This window comes from Panthera tigris, chromosome F2 (genome assembly GCF_018350195.1).
Source record: "Panthera tigris isolate Pti1 chromosome F2, P.tigris_Pti1_mat1.1, whole genome shotgun sequence".
Taxonomy (NCBI): Eukaryota; Metazoa; Chordata; class Mammalia; order Carnivora; family Felidae; genus Panthera; species Panthera tigris.
The window spans coordinates 34611573-34631346 of NC_056676.1; the positions used below are offsets into that span (position 1 = coordinate 34611573).

The 19774-nt window shown below is 38.2% G+C and overlaps 1 protein-coding gene across 6 annotated transcripts in view; it reads right to left on the reverse strand.

The window, feature by feature from the left end:
- The window catches only part of CNGB3 (cyclic nucleotide gated channel subunit beta 3), a 273696-nt gene that overhangs the window by 253059 nt on the left and 863 nt on the right, over positions 1-19774 (reverse strand). For 5 of the 6 annotated variants that reach the window (XM_042973525.1, XM_042973523.1, XM_042973524.1 and 2 more), the window contains exons 1-2: positions 16332-16859; positions 4226-4329 (exon numbers count right to left, since the gene is read on the reverse strand). In XM_042973525.1, coding sequence (XP_042829459.1) covers positions 4226-4265 — 40 coding nt within the window. In that variant the 5' untranslated portion in view covers positions 4266-4329; positions 16332-16859. Of the gene's footprint in view, positions 1-4225; positions 4330-16331; positions 16860-19774 lie in introns of those variants that run through there. The other variant, XM_042973520.1, reaches the window with a different exon arrangement.

The following is a 19774-nucleotide window of genomic DNA, read 5'->3' on the forward strand; positions in this document are numbered from 1 at the left end:
TCTGTACAGTGAGGGAAACAATCAACAAAACTAAAAGACAACCTGCAAGAGAAGATATTTGCAAATGACATATCTAAAAAAAGGATTAGTATCCAAAGTACATAAAGAACTTATATAACTCAATACCCCAAACCCAAATCATCCATTTAAAAAACGAGATGAAGACATGAACAGAAATGAACAGATTTCTCGAAAGAAGACATACAGATGGCCAACAGACACATGAGAAGATGCTCAACATCAGTCATCAGGGAAATGCAAATTAAAACCACAATGATATATCCCCTTGCACATGTCAGAATGGCTAAAATCAAAGGCACAAGGAACAACAAATGTTGGTGAGGATGTGGAGAAAAGAACACTTGTACACTATTGGTAGGAATGCAAACTGGTTCAGCTGCCATGGAAAATAGTATGGAGGTTTCTCAAAAACTCAAAAATAGAATTACCATATGATCCAGTAATTCTACTACTGGGTATTTACCCAGAGAGTATGAAAATGCTGATTTGAAAAGATGTATGCAACCCTATGTTTACTGCAGCATTATTTATAATAACCAAATTATGGAAGCTACCCAAGTGGCCATCAATAGATGAATGGATAAAGAAGATAAGAACACACACACACACACACACACACACACACACACACACACACACACACAGTGGAATATTACTCAGTCATAAAAAGAATGAGATCTTGCCATTTGCAACACCATGGATGGATCTAAGTGAAATAAATCAGTTATAGAAAGAAAATTCCATACTATTTCACTCATGTGGAATTTAAGAAACAAAAGGTATGAACAAAGACTAAAAGAGACAAACAAACAAAACTTTTACATGTATAGAACAAACAGATGGTTACCAGAGTGGAGGTAGGTGGGGGATGAGTTAAATCAGTGGAGTAGATTATGAATACACTTACTATGATAAGCACTGAGTAATGTACAGAATTGTTGAGTCACTATATTGTACACCTGAACCTAATATAAATTATGTTAATTATACTGAAATTAAAACTAAAAATAAATAAATAAGAATAAATTCCCTTCAAATGGGTTTTTTAAAAATAATTTCTTGACAATTTACCATGCCACATACATAATACTGTTTTTATTTAAAATTTTTTAAAGTTTTATTTATTTATTTTGAGAGAGAGAGAGAGAGAAAGAGAGAGAGGGAGGGAGGGAAACAGAGAGAGAGAGGGGCTATGAGTGGGGGAGGGACAGACAGAGGAAGGCAGAGAGAATCCCAAGTAGGCTCTGTGTTATCAGCACAGAGCCTGACGTAGGATCATGCAAGATTGTGACCTGAGATGAAACCAAGAACTGGATACTTAACCAAAGAAGCCACCCAGGTGCCCCAATATTATTTTTAAACTTGGGCAAGATAGGCCCCTTTCCTGATCCCTTTCCTACAGGATCCTCTTCTGACCTTTCTGTAGCTCAGCTCTTGCCCAGGGATGTGCCTGGCTGGCACCTGCATCCCACCCCCACTTCCCCTTTGAGATTCTAGACTAGTTTCCAATCTCCAATATGATTAAGTACAGAAACTGGGAGTAAGTCTTTCAAACTTCTATGTTAATTGAAGGAGTAATTTTGTCTGGTTAATTTCATAATCAAAAACAATGGTATTTTATTTATGTGTGTTTTTATTTTCTTTTTCTAGGAATTTTTTTTGCCTTATGTATACGTAATATCCCAATATTATTCCTTCTTAGTTCTAATTTTTCCAAACAAAATCCCCCCAAACCTCTTCTTTCTTATTTTAATGCACATTGACTTCAACTTCAATTTTTCTCCTTCCCCTACAACATGGATTATCATTGCTCAACCACACTAGTTGTTTATTTCAGAGCCTACTACAATTCCATTTTGTGCTTCCTAAGGTATGGTGGATAAAAAGGCATGTATTTTACATGTTCTACATGTTTGGTTATGTTGCTCAAATTGTGATTTCATTTTTAATACTTCCCACTAAAAAAGCTCAGCATTTTTTATCTGGATGATGAGCCTGGTAGATATTTCACTACACTGGACTAATATCTTCCAGACATAATCTACAATTCCTCCCAGATTTCCTTTGGTTTTATATCTGATAGTTTGTATTTCATTATACTATAATATTGTATTAAAAATTGCTAAGCACAGAGCTAATCTGATCAGTATGTTTTTTTATTGTTATTTGGGAAGTGCAATGTTTCACATAATAGAAATTTACATATCAAAAATCTGAATTTGTGATTTCTTTTCACAAACTAGCAACCTTAGGTCTGAATTATCACATAGCAAAAATTGGCTGGAACTATCTTCTGCCCTCTTTAGAGAGGGCATAGATTCTCCATGGATAAAGAAGATAACAGTATACATACAATGGAATACTACTCAGCCATAAAAAAGAATGACATTTTGCCATTTGTAATAACATAGATGAACCTAGAGGGTATTTTACTAAAAAGAATAAGTCAGGGTGACTAAGACAATACATTATGATTTTACTTATATGTGGAATCTAAAAAAACAAAGCAAATGAAAAAAACACAACATAAACAGACTCACAAATACAAAGAACAGGCTGGTAGTTGCCAGTGGGGATTCTGTGGGGGGATAAGCATAATAGGTAAAGGGGATTAAGAGGGATGGAGTTCCAGTTATAAAATAAATAAGTCATGAGGATGAAAAGTACAAGTATAAGTATAAGTATAGCATAAGAAGTATGGTCAATAATATAATAACTTTGTGTGGTGATAGATGGTAACTACATTTATCATGGTGAATGCTTTGTAATATATATAATTTTTGAATTACTATGCTGTACACCTGAAACTAATATAATATTGTATGTCAACTACTACTTAAAAGTAGTAGTATTTTGACTATTCCCTACTCCTTTATCCCACTTGGTAAATGTCTTTCATACATTGTATAATGTCAAGGAATGTGGAAAAATATTAAACTTTTATAAAAATCCTTAGTATTTTTAGGTATCTATATGAAATTAGGGAAAGATTAAAAATGTGTAGACTTTTGCTTCCAAAGCCCAGACATACTGATTCAGTAAGTCAGATATGGGAGTCCAGAATTCTACATTTTAAAAGAGTGGACCAGGTAATTGGGATGCAAAACGATCCCATTTTGAGAAAATCAGGTTGATAAACCTCAATTGCAAATCAACAATTATGAAGGGAATTCTGAGAGACGGTATACTCTAAGCTTTTGAGGTTCATAGCAGAGAAAGCAATACACTCTCCCTGAAGCATTTCTTCATGCCACAATCATGAATAGATTATTGGAATGAATAGTCCAAGAGGTGGGCAGTAAATAAGTTCTTAACATTTTCCTTTTTTCAATATATGCTCATTCTTTCAGCTCACTTTAAGAATCATGTTTAGGGGTGCCTGGGTGGCTCAGTCGGTTAGGCATCTGACTTCGGCTCAGGTCACGATCTCACAGTTTGTGAGTTCAAGCCCCATGTCAGGCTCTGTGCTGACAGCTCAGAGCCTGGAGTCTGCTTCAGATTCTGTGTATCCTTCTCCCTCTGCCCCTCCCCTGTTTATGCTCTCTCGCTCTCTCTCTCAAAAATAAATAAACATTAAAAAAATTTAAAAAAAAAGAATCATGTTTAGTCTGTTTTAACTATCTTAACTCTGAGAGTTATCATTGCTAAGTATGTCAAATGTCAAACCACTGATAGACTCACAACTTAGTTAGGTATGATTCTGCCGCCGGTAAATGAGCAGCTCCCACCATCTTCAGGATAGACTGTCTGGGATATATTTTATACTTATTTTCTCAGTCTATTTTTTTTGAAGATTTTATTGTTAAGTAATCTCTATACCCAACATGGGGCTTGAATCCACAACCCCGAGAATAAGAGTCACATGCTGTACTGAGTCAGCCAGGTGCCCCTTTTCAGTCTCTTTTTAAACTCTGTGGGGGCAAAAGTGTTTTCCAAAGTAAGTCCCAATCAACCACTTTGCAATTTCACTCCAGGTCTCCATTTCCAGTGGTTCCCATCTGGCCACGGGTTCTAAGAAATTGTGTTTAGATCAAGTACCTTAAGCCTCATTGAAGAAGGACTAATAAATACTTACATGTGAGCTGATAGTAACTGAGGTCCTATACTTCTGTTGATGGTAGTGGGAGGGACCAATGGAAGAAAAAGGGTTAATTTTCATAAGGACCTGATAGGTGAAGTAAAGAATGAAACATTAAGAACTTACATTTGGAACACTGTCCTGGGGTCTCCAACTTCACCTCCATCACTCATTATCAAGGTATCATAGCCAATCTTCAGATCAAATTCTTCAAAAGTTATCTGGATAACCTAGCAATAAACAGAAACAAACATGTCAAGTATATCACATTATAAATAAAAACAAACAAACAAAAAGCAATGGCAGAAAACAGTAAAAATGCAGAGTGAATGTCTGACTATATATATGTATATATATGTTATTATCTATATACATATAAACTCACACCATAGCAGCAAATCATGTCAGATTATTGCTAAAGTTCAATCATTATTATAACATAATTCCTATTTGCCGTATTGTACCTTCTGTATTGATTTTCCAATGAACAGCCATGCCTTCTATTTTAAAACCCTTTTATTTAAAGCATTGAAGCATAATTAATGCAAATATACTCTGAGAAATCTTTATAAAAGGTACATGTAGGTGGACAGTGGTTTTCCATACATTTGCATCAGGTATATTTTGTTTTATTGTGCTTTACTTCATTATGCTTCACAGATAGTGTATTTTGAACAAATTGAAGTTTTGTGGCAACCTGGAGTCAAGCAGGACTATCGGTAGCATTTGCTAACAGCATTTGCTTACTTTGTGTGTTACATTCTAGTAATTCTCACAATATTTCAAATTTTTCATTATTATTATATTTGTTATGGTAATCTATGATCAATGATCTCTTGTGTTACTATTGTAATTATTTTCTGGTGCCATGATCTGTGCCCATATAACACAGCAAACATAATTGAAAAATGTTGTATGTCTTCTTATTGCTCCACCAACTGGCTCTTCCCCCATTTCTTGCCCTCACTATTCCATGAGACACAAAAATATTGAAATTATGCCAGTTAATAAACCTATAATACCCTCTAAGTGTTCAAGTGAAAGGAAGAGTTACATGTTACTCACTTGAAATCAAAACCTAGAAATTAAGTTTAGCGAGGCATGTTGAAAAGGCATGTTGAAAGCCAAGATGGGCTGAAAACTAGACTTCTTTGGTCAGTTAGCCAGTTGTGAATGCCAAGGAAAAGTTCTTGGAGGATTTAAAAGTGCTGCTCTGGTGAACACATGAATGATGAGAAAGCAAAACAGCTTTAGTGATGATATGGAGAAAGTCTGAGTGGTCTGAAGAGAAGATCAAACCAGCCACAAAATTCCTTTAAGTCAAAGCCTAATCCGGAGCAAGGCCCTCACTCTCTTCAATTCTAAGAAGGCTGAGAGAGAGATGAGGAAGCTGCAGAAGAAAAAATGTGAAGCCAGTAGAGTTGGTTTGTGAGGTTTAAGGAAAGAAGTCATCTCCATAATATAAAACTGCAAGGTTAAGCAGCAAGTGTTGATGTAGAAGCTGTACCAACTTACCAAAATATCTAGCTAAGATATTTATCTGTATGTAGCTACCCCAAACAATAGATTTTCAATGTAGATAAAACAGCCATCTATTAGGAAGAAGGTGCCCCTAGGACTTTTATAGCTAGAGAGGAGAAAGTCAATACCCGGTTTCAAAGGTTCAAAGGATAGGCTGACTCTTGGGGCACCTGGGTGGCTCAGTCAGTTAAGTGTCCAGCTTCAGCTCAGGTCATGGTCTCACAGTTTGTGGGTTCCAGCCCTGCTTTGGGCTCTGTGTGGACAGCCCAGAGCCTAGAGCCTGCTTTGGATTCTGTGTCTCCCTCTCTCTCTGCCCCTCCCTTGCTCACACTATGTCTCCTTCTCCCTCAAAAATAAACATTAAAAAAAAATTAAAAAAAAAGATAGGCTGACTCCTATTAAGAGTTAATGCAGTGTGGAAAACTTCAGTGTTGTCTTATTTTAAGCCAACCAACCTTCAGCAACTAGTACCCTGGTCAGTAAGCAGCTATAAATATCCAGGCAAGATCCTCCACCAGGAAAAAAGATTATTACTCACTGAAAGCTTAGATGATAGTTAGCATTTTTTACCAATAAAGTATTTTTTAATTAAGGAATGTATATTATTGTTTTCATACATAATGCTATTGCTCACTTAATAGTCTACAGTATAAAAATAACTTTTATATGCACTGGGAAACAAATTATTCATTTGATTTGCTTTATTGTGATATTTGCTTTACTGGGAACTGAACCCACGATATCTTTGAGGTATGCCTATACAGAACATTCCATTAAAAAGCAAGAAAATATACATTCTTCTCAAGTGTACTTGAGGGGGGGCAACATGGCAGAGAAGTAGGGGGATCTGAACTTCATGTGTTTCTCAAAGAAGGGTTGAAGTCAAAAGACTGAACTCCAAGAGTCTGGGAGGAAAAGAGACTGAGTCACTACCAGGGATATATGGGGACAACCTGATGGGCCACAGGTGTGTGATTGAGAACTGGGAGAAATAAAACAATGGAGGGGAGGGATCCCCTTCTGTGGAGAGACAAAGGGAAGAGAAAGAGTGGCTGGGAGACAAAGGGAAGAGAAAGAGTGGCTGGGAAAGCATAGGACTGTTGGGACAAGAGAAAAACCTCGGACTAGGACAGAAAATCCAATTTCTAACTGTGGGACTTTCTCTGGACCAGGGTTGGCTGCCCTGTTCCCAAACCTGGGGAGGAGGGGTGCAGGCCCCAGGCTGCGTGGCTAGGTCAGCAGCCCATTCTGCAGTAAGAGAAAGTGATACCCTCCTTGGAGTGCTGTGGGACAGGACAAAATCTGCCTGCAACTGCCAGCCTCTCAGTGGCTAGGGCAGGGGCACAGTCCATAGTAGGAGAAAGCGATCCTCTTCCTGGAGTGATGTGGCACAGGACAAAGCTATCCGGGGTCCACATACTGGGTAGCATGGAGCTGTGCTTTCCCAGTACCAGGGCGCATGGAGTAGGAGTTTGAATCCCATCCAAGCACCAGGGCACTGAAATCGGCAGAGCAAGAGAGACTGCCTCCTCTGCACCCATGGCACAGTGAGGACAGCTCGAAGACAGTGGTTTGGGACACCGAGTCTGTGGAGGAGAGACTGGGCGGGTGGGGGGGTCGCCATTGTTCTCCCCACCACCAGATCAGCAGCGCTGCATTGCCTGGATTAATTCTCAGACAGTCCTTGCTATATAGATATATTCTTCTTTCTTTTTCTTCTTATCTCTTCCCTCCTCTAGTCTGGTTACTCTGGTTGTTGGTTTGTTTAAGCAGAAATATTTAATACATTCTCTTGATACATGTTCTATACCTCCTTCTTACCTTTCTCTCTCTCTGGAATAATTAAACTATGTAATTTCTCTGTCTGGGCAACTTTATCTTCTTTTCTTTCCCCCTGCCTCCTTCTTTATTTTCCTTTCTCTCTCCAGATTAAGCTGTTTAGTCTCCCTGCCTGGTCCATGTTTATTTTTTCTTTTTCCCTGCCCCTGTCATTTTTCTCATTGTATGTGCTCTCCATCAGCACCACCTCCATCCTGTTCTTTACTTGTAGCTGGTGTTTCTGGCTTTTTGCTTTTGGTTTGTTTTTTTCTTTTCTTTTCTTTTTTTATTTGTTTGTTTGCATGTTTTTGTTTTCTGTTTGTCTGTTTGCTTTCCTTTCCAGGGCTACTCCAAGGAACAAATCAAAACACACCTGGTGGAGGGTCTAAAACATCACTACAAGTAGGGAAATAAAATAACCAAAGTCCCAACAACAGAGAACAAGTAACACTCTCCAAAAAACACTTCCTGAAGGGCCAGGCCCTGGACAGGGTATGACCCCCTTTTAATATAGCAGTGCTCGCAGGTGCCAAGCATGTAACAAGCTTTTAAAACACACAAGGGACAGAAAACTAGCCAAAATGATGAAACAGAAGAATTCTCCTCAAAAGAAATTCCAGGAAGAAATGAAAGATAAAGAATTGATCAAAACAGATATAAGCAATATAAATGAACAAGAATTTAGAATAATATTCATAAGATTAATCTCTGGGCTTGAAAAAAAGCATAGAAGACAGCAGAGATCAAGGAACTAAAAAATAGTCATTATAAATTAAAAAATGCTATAAGTGAGGTGCAAAATACAATGAAGGCAGTCACAGTGTGGATTGAAGAGGTAGAGGGGAGAACAGGTGAATTAGAAGATAAAATTATGGAAAAAGATGAAGCTGAGAAAAAGAGAAAAAAATCCTGGATCACAAGGGGAGAATTAGAGAACTAAGTGATTCAATCAAATAGAACAATATCTGTATCATAGGAATTCCAGATGAAGAAGAGAGAGAGAGAAAGGGGCTGAAGGTGTACTTGAGCAAATCATAGCCAAGAAGTTCTCCGATCTGGGGAAGGAAACAGACATTGAAATCCAAGAGGCACAGAGAATTCCCTTCAGACATAACTTGAATCGATTTTCTTCATGACATATCATAGTGAAACTGGCAAAATACAAGGGGAGAGAGAGAATTCTGAAGGCAGCTAGGGATAAACGGGCCTTAACATACAAAGGTAAACACATAAGGGTAGTAGATCTATCTACTGAAACTTGGCAGGCCAGAAAGGAATGGCAGGAAATCTTCAATGTGATGAACAGGAAAAATATGCAGCCAAGAATCCTGTATCCAGCAAGCCTGTCAATCAGAATAGAAGGAGAGATAAAGGTTTTCTCAAACAAACAAAAACTGGAGGAACTCATCACCACTAAACCAGCCCTACAAGAGACCCTAAGGGGGACTTTGTGCATGAAATATTGCAAGGACCACAAAGTACCAGATACATCACTACATGCATGAAAACTACAGACATCACAATGACTCTAAACCCATATCTTTCAATAATAACACTAAATGTAAATGGACTAAACGCTCCAATCAAAAGACATAGGGTATCAGAATGGATAAAAAACAAGACTCATCTATTTGCTGTCTACAAGAGACCCATTTTAGACCTGAGGACACTTCATATTGAAAGTGAGGGGATGGAGAACTATCTATCATGCTACTGGAAGTCAAAAGAAAGCTGGAGTAGCCATACTTGTATCAGACAAACTAGACTTTAAATTAAAGGCTATCACAAGAGATGAAGAAGGGAATTATATAATAATTACAGGGTCTATCCATCAGGAAGAGCTAACAATTATAAATGTCTACACACCAAATTTGGAGCAACCAAATATATAAGAAAATTAATCACAAACATAAGTAATCTTATTGATAAGAATGTGGTAATTGCAGGGACTTTAATACTCTACTTACAACAATGGATAGATCATCCAGACAGAAAATCAATAAAGAAACGATGGCCCTGAATGATACACTGAACCAGATGAACTTGACAGATATATTTATAAGTTTTCATCCTAAAGCAGAAGAATATATTTTCTTCTCAAGTGGATACGGAACATTCTCCAAGATAGATCACATACTGGGTCACAAAACAGCCCTCAGTAAATATAAAAAAATTGAGACAATACCATACACCCTTTCACATCATAATGCTATGAAACTTGAAATCAACCACAGGAAAAAGTTTGGAAAACCTCCAAATGCATGGAGGTTAAAGAACATCCTACTAAAGAACGAATGGGTAAACCAGGCAATTAAAGAAGGAATTAAAAAATACATTGAAACAAATAAAAATGAAAACACAACAATTCAAACCCTTTGGGGTGCAGCAAAGGCAGTCCCAAGAGGAAAATACATTGCAATCCAGGCCTATCTCAAAAAACAAGAAAAATTTCCAATACAAAATCTAACAGCACACCTAAAGGAACTGGAAGCAGAACAGCAAAGAACCACCAAACCCAGCAGAAGAGAAATAATAAAGATCAGAGCAGAAATAAATAATATAGAATCTAAAAAAAATGTAGAACAGATTAATGAAACTAAGAGTTGGTTTTTTGAAAAAATAAACAAAATTGATGAACCTTTAGCCAGGCTTCTCAAAAAGAAAAGAGAGAGGACTCAAATAGATAAAATCACGAATGAAAATGGGTTTACTACAACCAATCCCTCATAAATACAAGAAATTATCAGGGAATACTGTGAAAAATTATATGCCAACAAACTGGACAACCTGGAAGAAATGGACAAATTCCTAACACCCACACACTACCAAAACTCAACAGGAAGAAATAGAAAATTTGAAAAGAACCTAACTAGTGAAGAAATTGAATCAGTTATCAAAAATCTCCCAACAAATAAGAGTCCTAGACCACATGGCTTCCCTGGGGAATTCTACCAGATATTTAAAGCAGAGTTAATACCTATCCTTCTCAAGCTGTTCCAAAAAATAGAAATGGAAGGAAAACTTCCAGACTCATTCTATGAGGCTAGCATTTCTTTGATTCCCAAACCAGACAGAGAGCCAACAAAAAAGGAGAACCATAGGCCAGTATCCCTGATGAACATGGATGCAAAAATTCTTAACAAGATACTAGCAAATTGAGTTCAACAACCTATAAAAAGAATTATTCATCATGATCAAGTGGGATTCATTCCTGGTTCAATATTCACAAATCAATCAACATGATACATCACATTAAAAAAAGAAAGTATAGCAGTGCCTGGGTGGCTCAGTTGGTTAGGCATCCAACTTCAGCTCAGGTCATGATCTCGTGGGTCAGGAGTTCAAGCCCTGTGTCAAGCTCTGTGCTGACAGCTCAGAGCCCAGAGCTGCTTCAGATTCTATGTCTCCCTCTCTCTCTGCCCCTCCCCCACTTGCATTCTGTCTCTCTACCAAAAATACATAAACATTTAAAAAATGTTTAAAAAAAGAAAGGATAATAACCATAAGATCCTGTCAATAGATGCAGAAAAAGCATTTGACAAAATATAGCATCGTTTCTTAATAAAAATGCTCAAGGAAGTTGGGATAGAAGGAACATACTTAAACATCATAAAAACCATTTATGAAAAGCCCACAGCTAATATTCTGAATGGGGAAAAACTGAGAGCTTTCCCCCTGAGATCAGGAACACAATAGGGACATCCACTCTCACCACCATTGTTTAACATGGTGTTGGAAATCCTAGCATCAGCAATCAGATGACAAAACGAAATAAAAGGCATCCAAATTGGCAAAGAAGAAGTCAAACTTTCACTTTTCACAGCTGAAATGATACTTTACATGGAAAACCCGACAGACTCCACCGGAAGTCTGCTAGAACTGATACATGAATTCAGCAAAGTCACAGGGTACAAAATCAATGTACAGAATTCGGCTGCATTTTTATACACCAATAATGAAGCAACAGAAAGAGAAATGAAACTGATTCCATTTACAATTGCACCAAGAACCATAAAATACCTAGGAATAAACCTAACCAAAGATGTAAAAGATCTGTATGCTGAAAACTATAGAACTCTTATGAAGGAAATTGAAGAAGACACAAAGAAATAGAAAAAAACATTCCATGCTCATGGATTGGTAGAATACATATTGTTAAAATATCAATACTACCCAAAGAAATCTACACATTCAATGCAATCCTAATCAAAATTGCACTGGCATTCTTCTCAAAGCTAGAACAAACAATCCTAAAATTTTTATGGAACCACAAAAGACCCTAAATAGCCAAAGTAATATTGAAGAAGAAAACCAAAGCGGAAGGCATCACAATCCCAGACTTTAGCCTCTACTACAAAGCTGTCATCATCAAGACAGTATGGTATTGGCACAAAAACAGACACACAGACCAATGGAATAGAAGAGAGAACCCAGAACTGGACCCACAAATGTATGGCCAACTAACTTTGACAAAGCAGGAAAGAGTATCCAATGGAAAAAAGACAGTCTGTTTAACAAATGGTGCTGGGAGAACTGGACAGCAACATGCAGAAAAATGAAACTAGACCACTTTCTTATACCATATACAAAAATAAACTCAAAATGGATCAAAGACCATTTTGGGAGAACTGGACAGCAACATGCAGAAAAATGAAACTAGACCACTTTCTTATGCCATATACAAAAATAAACTCAAAATGGATCAAAGACCAGAATGTGAGACAGGAAACCATCAAAACCCTAGAGGAGAAAGCCAACAACAACCTCTTTGACCTCAGCCACAGAAATTTCTTGCTTGACATATCTCCAAAGGCAAGGGAATTAAAAGCAAAAATGAACTATTGAGATCTAATTAAGATAAAAATCTTCTGCACTGCAAAGGAAACAATCATCAAGTGTACTTGGAACATTCTCCAGGACAGATCATATTTTAGGCAAGTAAATAAGTCTTAAAAATTTTGTGAAGTTTAAAATCCTATCAAGCATCTTTTTCAACCACAATGGTTTGAAACTAGAAATCAATTACATAGAAAGAACTGGAAAATTAACAAATATGTTGAGATTAACCAATATGCTACTAAAAAACCAAAAAGTCAAAAATGAAATCAAAAGAGAAATAAAAGGTACTTTGAGACAGATTAAAATTAAAATACAAATGCCAAACCTTATGGGATTCAGCAAAAGTAGTTCTTAGAGGAAAGTTCATCATGACAAATAAACAAGAAACATTTCAAATAAACAACATAACTTCACACTTCAAGGAACTATAAAAAATGAAGCAACAAAGCCAAAGTTAGTAGAACGAAATAACAAATATCAGAATGGAAATAAGTTAAATAGAGACTAAAGAGACAACAGAAAAGATGAGTGAAACTAAGACTTACCTCTTGAAAAGAGAAACAAAATATGTAAATAAACTTTTAGTTAGGCTACCCAAGAAAAAAAGAGAGAGGAACGAAATAAATGAAATCAAAAATGAAAGAAGAAATGTTAGAATTGGTATTAGAAATACAAAGAATCAGGTTATTGGGAGTATGTATTGGGAATTAAAGAATACACTTACTATGATGAAAAAAATAAATCGAATAAAAAACTATACAGTGATGTATGTCAATTAAATCTCAATAGAACTGCAAAAACAAACAAAAAGAAATACAAAAAATCATAAGATAATACTATGAATAATTATCTTGCAATAAATTGGACAACCTAGAAGAAATTGATAAATTCCTAGAAACATACAACCTTCCAAGATTGAATCATGAAAAAATAGAAAATATGAACAGACTGATTACTAGGAAGGAGATTGAATCAGTAATTAAAAACATCCCAATAAACAAAAGTTCACAATCAGATGGTTTCACTAACAAATTCTACCATTCAATGGGGAATTAATACCAATCCTTCTCAAACTTTTGCAAAAAACAGAAGAGAATGGAAAATTTCCAAACTTGTTTTATGAGGCCAGCATTACCCTCACACCAAAACCAAAGACACCACAAGGAAAGAAAATTACATGCCAATATCCCTGATGAACATAGCTGTAAAAATTCGCAACTACATACTGGCAAATGCGATTCTACAATACATTAAAAGAATCATACAGCGTGATCAAGTGGGATTTATTCCAAGTATGTGAGGGAAATTAACATTTGTAAATCAATTAATGTGCTATGACACAATATGATCATCTCAACGGATTCAGAAAAAGCATTTGACAAAATTCAACATCAATTTATCATAAAAATTCTCAACAAAGTGAGGACAGAGAAAACACCACAGTATAATAAGGGCAATATATAACAAGCCTGCAGCTAACATTATATTCAACCATGAAAAGCTAAAAGCCTTTTCTCTAAGATAAGGAATAAGACAATAGATGCCCACTCTTGAGCATAATACTATTTGAATATAAAAACTTATATTACTAGTCAGAGCGATTATGTCAGAAAAAGAAATGAAAGGCATATAAAATGTAAAGGAATAAGAAATACTGTCACTATTTTCAGGTGACATATTATATACAGAAAACCATGAATACGTCACTAAAAAAAATTGTTAGAACTAATAAATGCATTCATTAAAGTTGCAGGATTCAAAATCAACATACAAAAATTTGTAGTATTTCCAGTGACTAAAAATGAACTATCAGAAAAAGAAATTAAGAAAACAATTCCATTTACAATTATATCAAAACAAATAAAATACTTACAAATAAACTTAACCAAGGTGGTTTAACCAGTAAACTGAAAACTATGACACTGATGAAAGAAACTGAAGACACAAATAAATGGAAAGACATTCTGTGCTCATGGTTTGGAAGAATAAATATTGTGAAAATGCCCATACGACCCAAAGCAATCTACATATTCAATGCAATCACTATCAAAATTCCAATGGCATTTTTTCACAGAAATTGAACAAATAATCCTAAAATTTATATGGAACCACAAAAGATCCCAAACAGCCAAACAAATTTTGAGAAAGAAGAACACAACTAGAGATATCACACTCCCTGATTTCAAATTATATTACAAAGCTATAGTAATCAAAACATTATGTTATCAGCTTAAAATAGAAACATAGATAAGTAGAACAGAATAGACAGCCCAGGAACAAACCTATAGATGTATGGTCAACTAGTTTGTGACAAAGGAAGCAAGAATATACAATGGGGAAAGAAGAATCTTTTTAATAAATGCTGTTGAGAAAGCTGAACAGCCACATGCAAAAGAATGAAACTAGACCACTATTTTAGACCGTACACAAAAATTAACTCAAAACAGGGCACCTGTGGCTCAGTCCGTTAAAGGTCCAATCTCGGTCAGACTTCCTACACCCCTCAGCCCATTTTGTCCCTTCTCTGACCCCCTCTCCTCTTGTAACCATCAGTTTGTTCTTTTTATTTGCAGGTGAATAGACATTTTTCTAAAGAGGATAAACAAATGGCCTACTGGTACATGAGAAGATGCTCAACATCACTAATCACCAGGGAATTTGCATATCAAAAGTATAATAGAGATATCACTTCACACCTGTTAGAATGTATATTATCAAAAAGATAAGAAATAACAAGTTTTGATCAGGATGTGGAGAAAAGGGAGCCCTTTTGCACTGTAGCTGGGAATGTTAATTGGAGCAGTAACTATTAAACACAGTATGGGATTTCCTCAAAAAGTTAAAAATATGATCCAGCAATTCCACTGAAAGATATATGTACTCCTATGTTCACTCTAGCATTATTTACAATAGCCATGGCATGAAAACAACTTAAAATGTCCATCATGGATGAATAAAGAAAATGTGTGTGTGTGTGTGTGTGTGTGTGTGTGTGTGTGTATGTGTGTGGTGTATATATGTGTGTGTGTGTGTGTGTGTGTGTGTATATACACACATATATATATGTAATGGAATATTATTCAGCCATAGAAAGGAAAGAAATATTGCCATCTGCAACATGAATGGAGTTGAAGGTACTAAATGAAATAACTCAGACAGAAAAAGATAAATACCATATGATCTCACTTTATATGGAATCTAAAAATAAAAAAACCCAAGGTCTTGGACATAAAGAAAAGATTGCGATTGCCTGAGGCAGGGGCATGTGGGTGGCTGAAATGGGTGAAGGTGGTCCAAAGGTACAAATTTCTACTTATGAAATAAGTCAAAGGGATGTAATGTATAATATGGTGACTATAGTTTATAGAACGGCATTGCATATTTCAAAGTATCTAGGAAAGTGGATCTTGAAAGTTCTCATCCCAAGAAAAAAAAATTTAACTGAATATGGTGATGGATGTTAACTGGACTTACTGTGGTGATCATTTTGTAATATATGCAAATATTGAGTCATGTTGCACATCTGAAACTAATATGTCATGTCAGTTATACCTCAATAAAAAAAAGTAAAGGCAGCTGCGAATGGAAAAAAAAAAAAGAATTACAAATAAAGAACTAAAACAAAATTTTTTTTACTGATTGGTAAAAAAATAAAGTAACTAACATACTGCTTACAAATAAGTTTACCTTAAGTTTCCTGGGGTTTTGGACATGCTTCGGAATGCTCAAGTTAAAGGAATATTTTCCTCAGTAAAGAGGCAGTACAGGTTTGACTCTGGGGACAGGAATGACCTCCGCATTACTCAGAGACTTAAACTTATTTCCTGGAGCCAAAGGGAAGGTTTTTGCCTTCCCTGAGATCCTTACAAGACCATAGTGGCAGCTCCTGTAACAGCCCTCCTGTCCTTCCATTCAGAATTGTACAGACACCATACTGAAACACACACACTTATTTACTTTACCAAAATTAAATGATTTAAATCTATCTTTCATGAAAAGCACCAAGTAAAAGAGTTGAATGGTAACAAAAACCAACCAAACAAACAAAAAAAACCTGGACTTCGGCTTTGGCAGTTCCTTCTGTTTTGACCCTCTTCCATGGCCTGGTACACAATCCCCGCAGACAGGTCTGTGTTCTTCCCCCCTCTCCAGGTTCTTCTCGCGGAGCTCTTCACACCTGGTTTTCAGGAACAAGCAATCCTTCTGTGTTGCTTCCCCCACCGTGTCCAAGCCCTTCTGGGCGTACTTTCGCACATCCACGATGGGCGCCTTGGGCAGCAGCAACCCCCCAGGCCTGATCCCAAGCCTGAGGACACACAGGGTGGAGGACACACAGGAACGTGTCTCGTGAAGAAATCAAATTCCACCAGCTTTGCCTCAGGCCGGAGTTGCTGAGGAAGGTGCGACTGCGTGGGTGGTGCGCTCTGCTCGTCTCAGGCACCACCGACTCTGTCTCTGAAGGTTGTGCTTCAGGGGTGGGTCGAACTTGAAGTATAAAAACTGTTTCTTCAAGGCCAACTGCTTCAACAAGTAAGTCCCCAAAAGCGCTCCAGATTATCCGCCTCAGCCCGGGTGCCTAGAACCTCACCGCATTCGCGCAAGCGCTGATCCCCTCTGAGGAGGCGGGGCACCGGCGAGCTTGCAGCTCTCCGCCGGACCACTTGGGGGAGCCCCCGCGGGGAAGACTCGCGGGACCCAGGATGCCCGCCGCTGCGCTAGCTCCCGCAGCGGTCTGCATCAGGAAGAGTCACCTGCTGAGGCTGAAACCACCTGCTGCTGGGAGGTGAGTCTTCCTCCGCCGCAGGCACAACACTCATTTGCTCTGACACAGGCCCCGAGGCTGACTCTGGGGGCGTCCTTGGGACCTGGGTTCTCTGCCACCTTCCGACCCGTTAAAGTGTGGGCCATCGAACTTGTCCCAATCCAGGTTGTAAGACCTCCAGGGAGCGGAAATGGGACCCCCGCCCGCCTCCTCGGGGTTCCTTTCCTGTCTCCAGCCTCGCGTCTCCTCGAGGGAGGGTCTTTTTTCCAGTTTTCTTGGTAGGGGTGACTCTTTGCTGGCGGCAGGGCCAGAGAAGTCGAATCCTAGCCTTATGGACCCACTCCTTGAAGAGGTATCCATTTGGCTATTGGCTTCTTTCTTCTGAGGACGAGGCCCTTCCAGCCTTCAAAGGGCCGGCGGGGGCGGTGTTTCAGGACCAGAGGCGTCCTCGCTGCATGTCTGCACTAGCTCAGGGAGGGCACTAAGTGGCCGGGGCCTACGAACAGGGACCTGGTGTGAGCTTCCAGGAGCATCTCTGTCAGGGTCCTTCCTCCATTCTTTCTTGGGGCGCCATCCCAGGAAGGTCTAACAGGATTAAGGAGGTGGATGTAATGTTTTTCCTTCAGGAATATGAGCGAACATTTTCCTGCAAGCCATGCTAAGGGCTGCTAGGCATTCTCCTGGAGATGCCACTTTGTTTTGAAGACTCCCTAGAGTCGGGAAGAGCTTATTGAGGGATCCAGGCCAGCCAGGGAGCCCAGGGGGGCCACTGGAACGCTTGTCTTCAGAGGCCAGTCTTACATCCCCTGGATCCCTCCTCAGCATTGACAACTGCTGGTTTCTGGAGAATTCCATCGGCTCTTTTGGTGTGCACTTCTTTGCTGAACTGTTAGTTCTCCTTCTGTTTCCAGGTTTGATGAGTTTTCTAACAGTGATGTCCTTCAGAGCAAAAATAAACCTTAGGTTTGCTGCTTAAAATCCTGTGTTTCTGTGCTCCTCCAGAGCTGTCTGAAAAGCCACCTTCTTAGCTTTGGCTATGTTCTTGGGTGGCACATTTTCTTAATGTGACAGACGAAGAACTAGGAGAGCAAGCATTCCAAGAGATCAGGTAGAAGCATCCTGGTCCTTCCTGACAGGGCCTCAGAAGTCACAGTTCCACTGCACTCTATTGGCCAACAGCAAATCATTTAAGGAGTACAAATTCAAGGAAGGGGGTGTGGTGATTAGACTCCACCTCTTGGTAGGGGGTGTGGCAATGTCAAGTGTTAGAAGAACAGCTATAGAAAGTATTGAAAATTTTAAGTATAGTCTGTTCACCAGAGGCAACCAACTAGTGAACATGCTTTAAAAATCTTACCAAAGAGACAATGCTGTAGGTACACTATGCTTATTTTCTTTTAATATTTAATCTTGGAAATCTCTCTCATGTTAATTCTAGATCAAATTCATTCTAATGATTTCAGAGCATTCTATCCATGGATCTACCGTTGTTTTAAAAACTACTTTTGGGGGGCGCCTGGGTGGTTCAGTCAGTTAAGCATCCAACTTCGGCTCAGGTCATGATCTCACAGTTTGTGGTCCAATCCCAACATCAGGCTCTGTGCTGACAGCTCAGAGCCTGGAGCCTGCTTCAGATTCTGTGTCTCCCCCTCTCTTTCTGTCCCTCCCCTGCTCATCCTCTGTCTCTCTCTGTCTCAAAAATAAATAAAAACATTAAAAAAAACCCTACTTTTGGGGCCCCTGAGTGGCCAAGTTGGTTAAGCATCTGAATCCTGGTTTTAGTTCAATTCATGATCTCACAGTTTGTGAGTTCCAACCCCCCCATCAGGCTCTGGGCTGACAGCATGAAGCCTGCTTGGGATTCTCTCTCCCCATCTCTGCGCCTCCCCCACCCATGTGCACACATGCATGCATGTGCATGCTCTCTCTCTCTCTCTCTCTCAAATAAATAAACTTAAAAAAGACATGATTCTCTATCATATATATACATATATATATATACACACACACATATGTATCATATCATATATATGTATATATAAGGACTACGTTCATACTTTCAGAAATCTGGGTTTGTTTGTTTGTTTGTTTGTTTGTGGGTTTTTTTGGCTAATGAAAAGCAATGTTGTGATGAATATCCTTTTAGATATTTTCATGAAAGTTTGCAAGATTATCCTTTGGGTAAAATCTTTGAAATGGAATTGGTGAGTCAAAGCACATATGCTTTGTTTGTGATAGATATTGCCAAATTTCCTCTCCAAAGGCCATACTAATTTACCTTCTTATCAAAAGTGAATAAAAGTGCCTCGTTTCCCACATCTTCATCTGTACTTGGTATCATACAACTTTTTAACATATTTACTAATCTGACAGATGAAAAATAGTATCTCATTGTTATTTTGATTTTCCTTTCTTTATACATAAATGAGACTGAGCATTTTCCCTTGAGCTTATTGGCTTTTTAAATTTTCATTTTAGGGGCACCTAGGGTGGCTCAGTCAGTTAAGCATCCAACTTCGGCTCAAGTCATGAGCTCACGGTTTGTGAGTTTGAGCCCTGTATCAGATTCTGTGCTGATAGCTCAGAGCCTGGAGGCTGCTTCGGATTCTGTGTCTCCCTCTCTCTCTGCCCCTCCCCTGCCCATGCTCTGTCTCTCTCTGTCTCTCAAAAATAAATAACTATTAAAAAAATTTTTTTAATAAAATTTCATTTTACTTGGGAGTACAAGAGGCCTA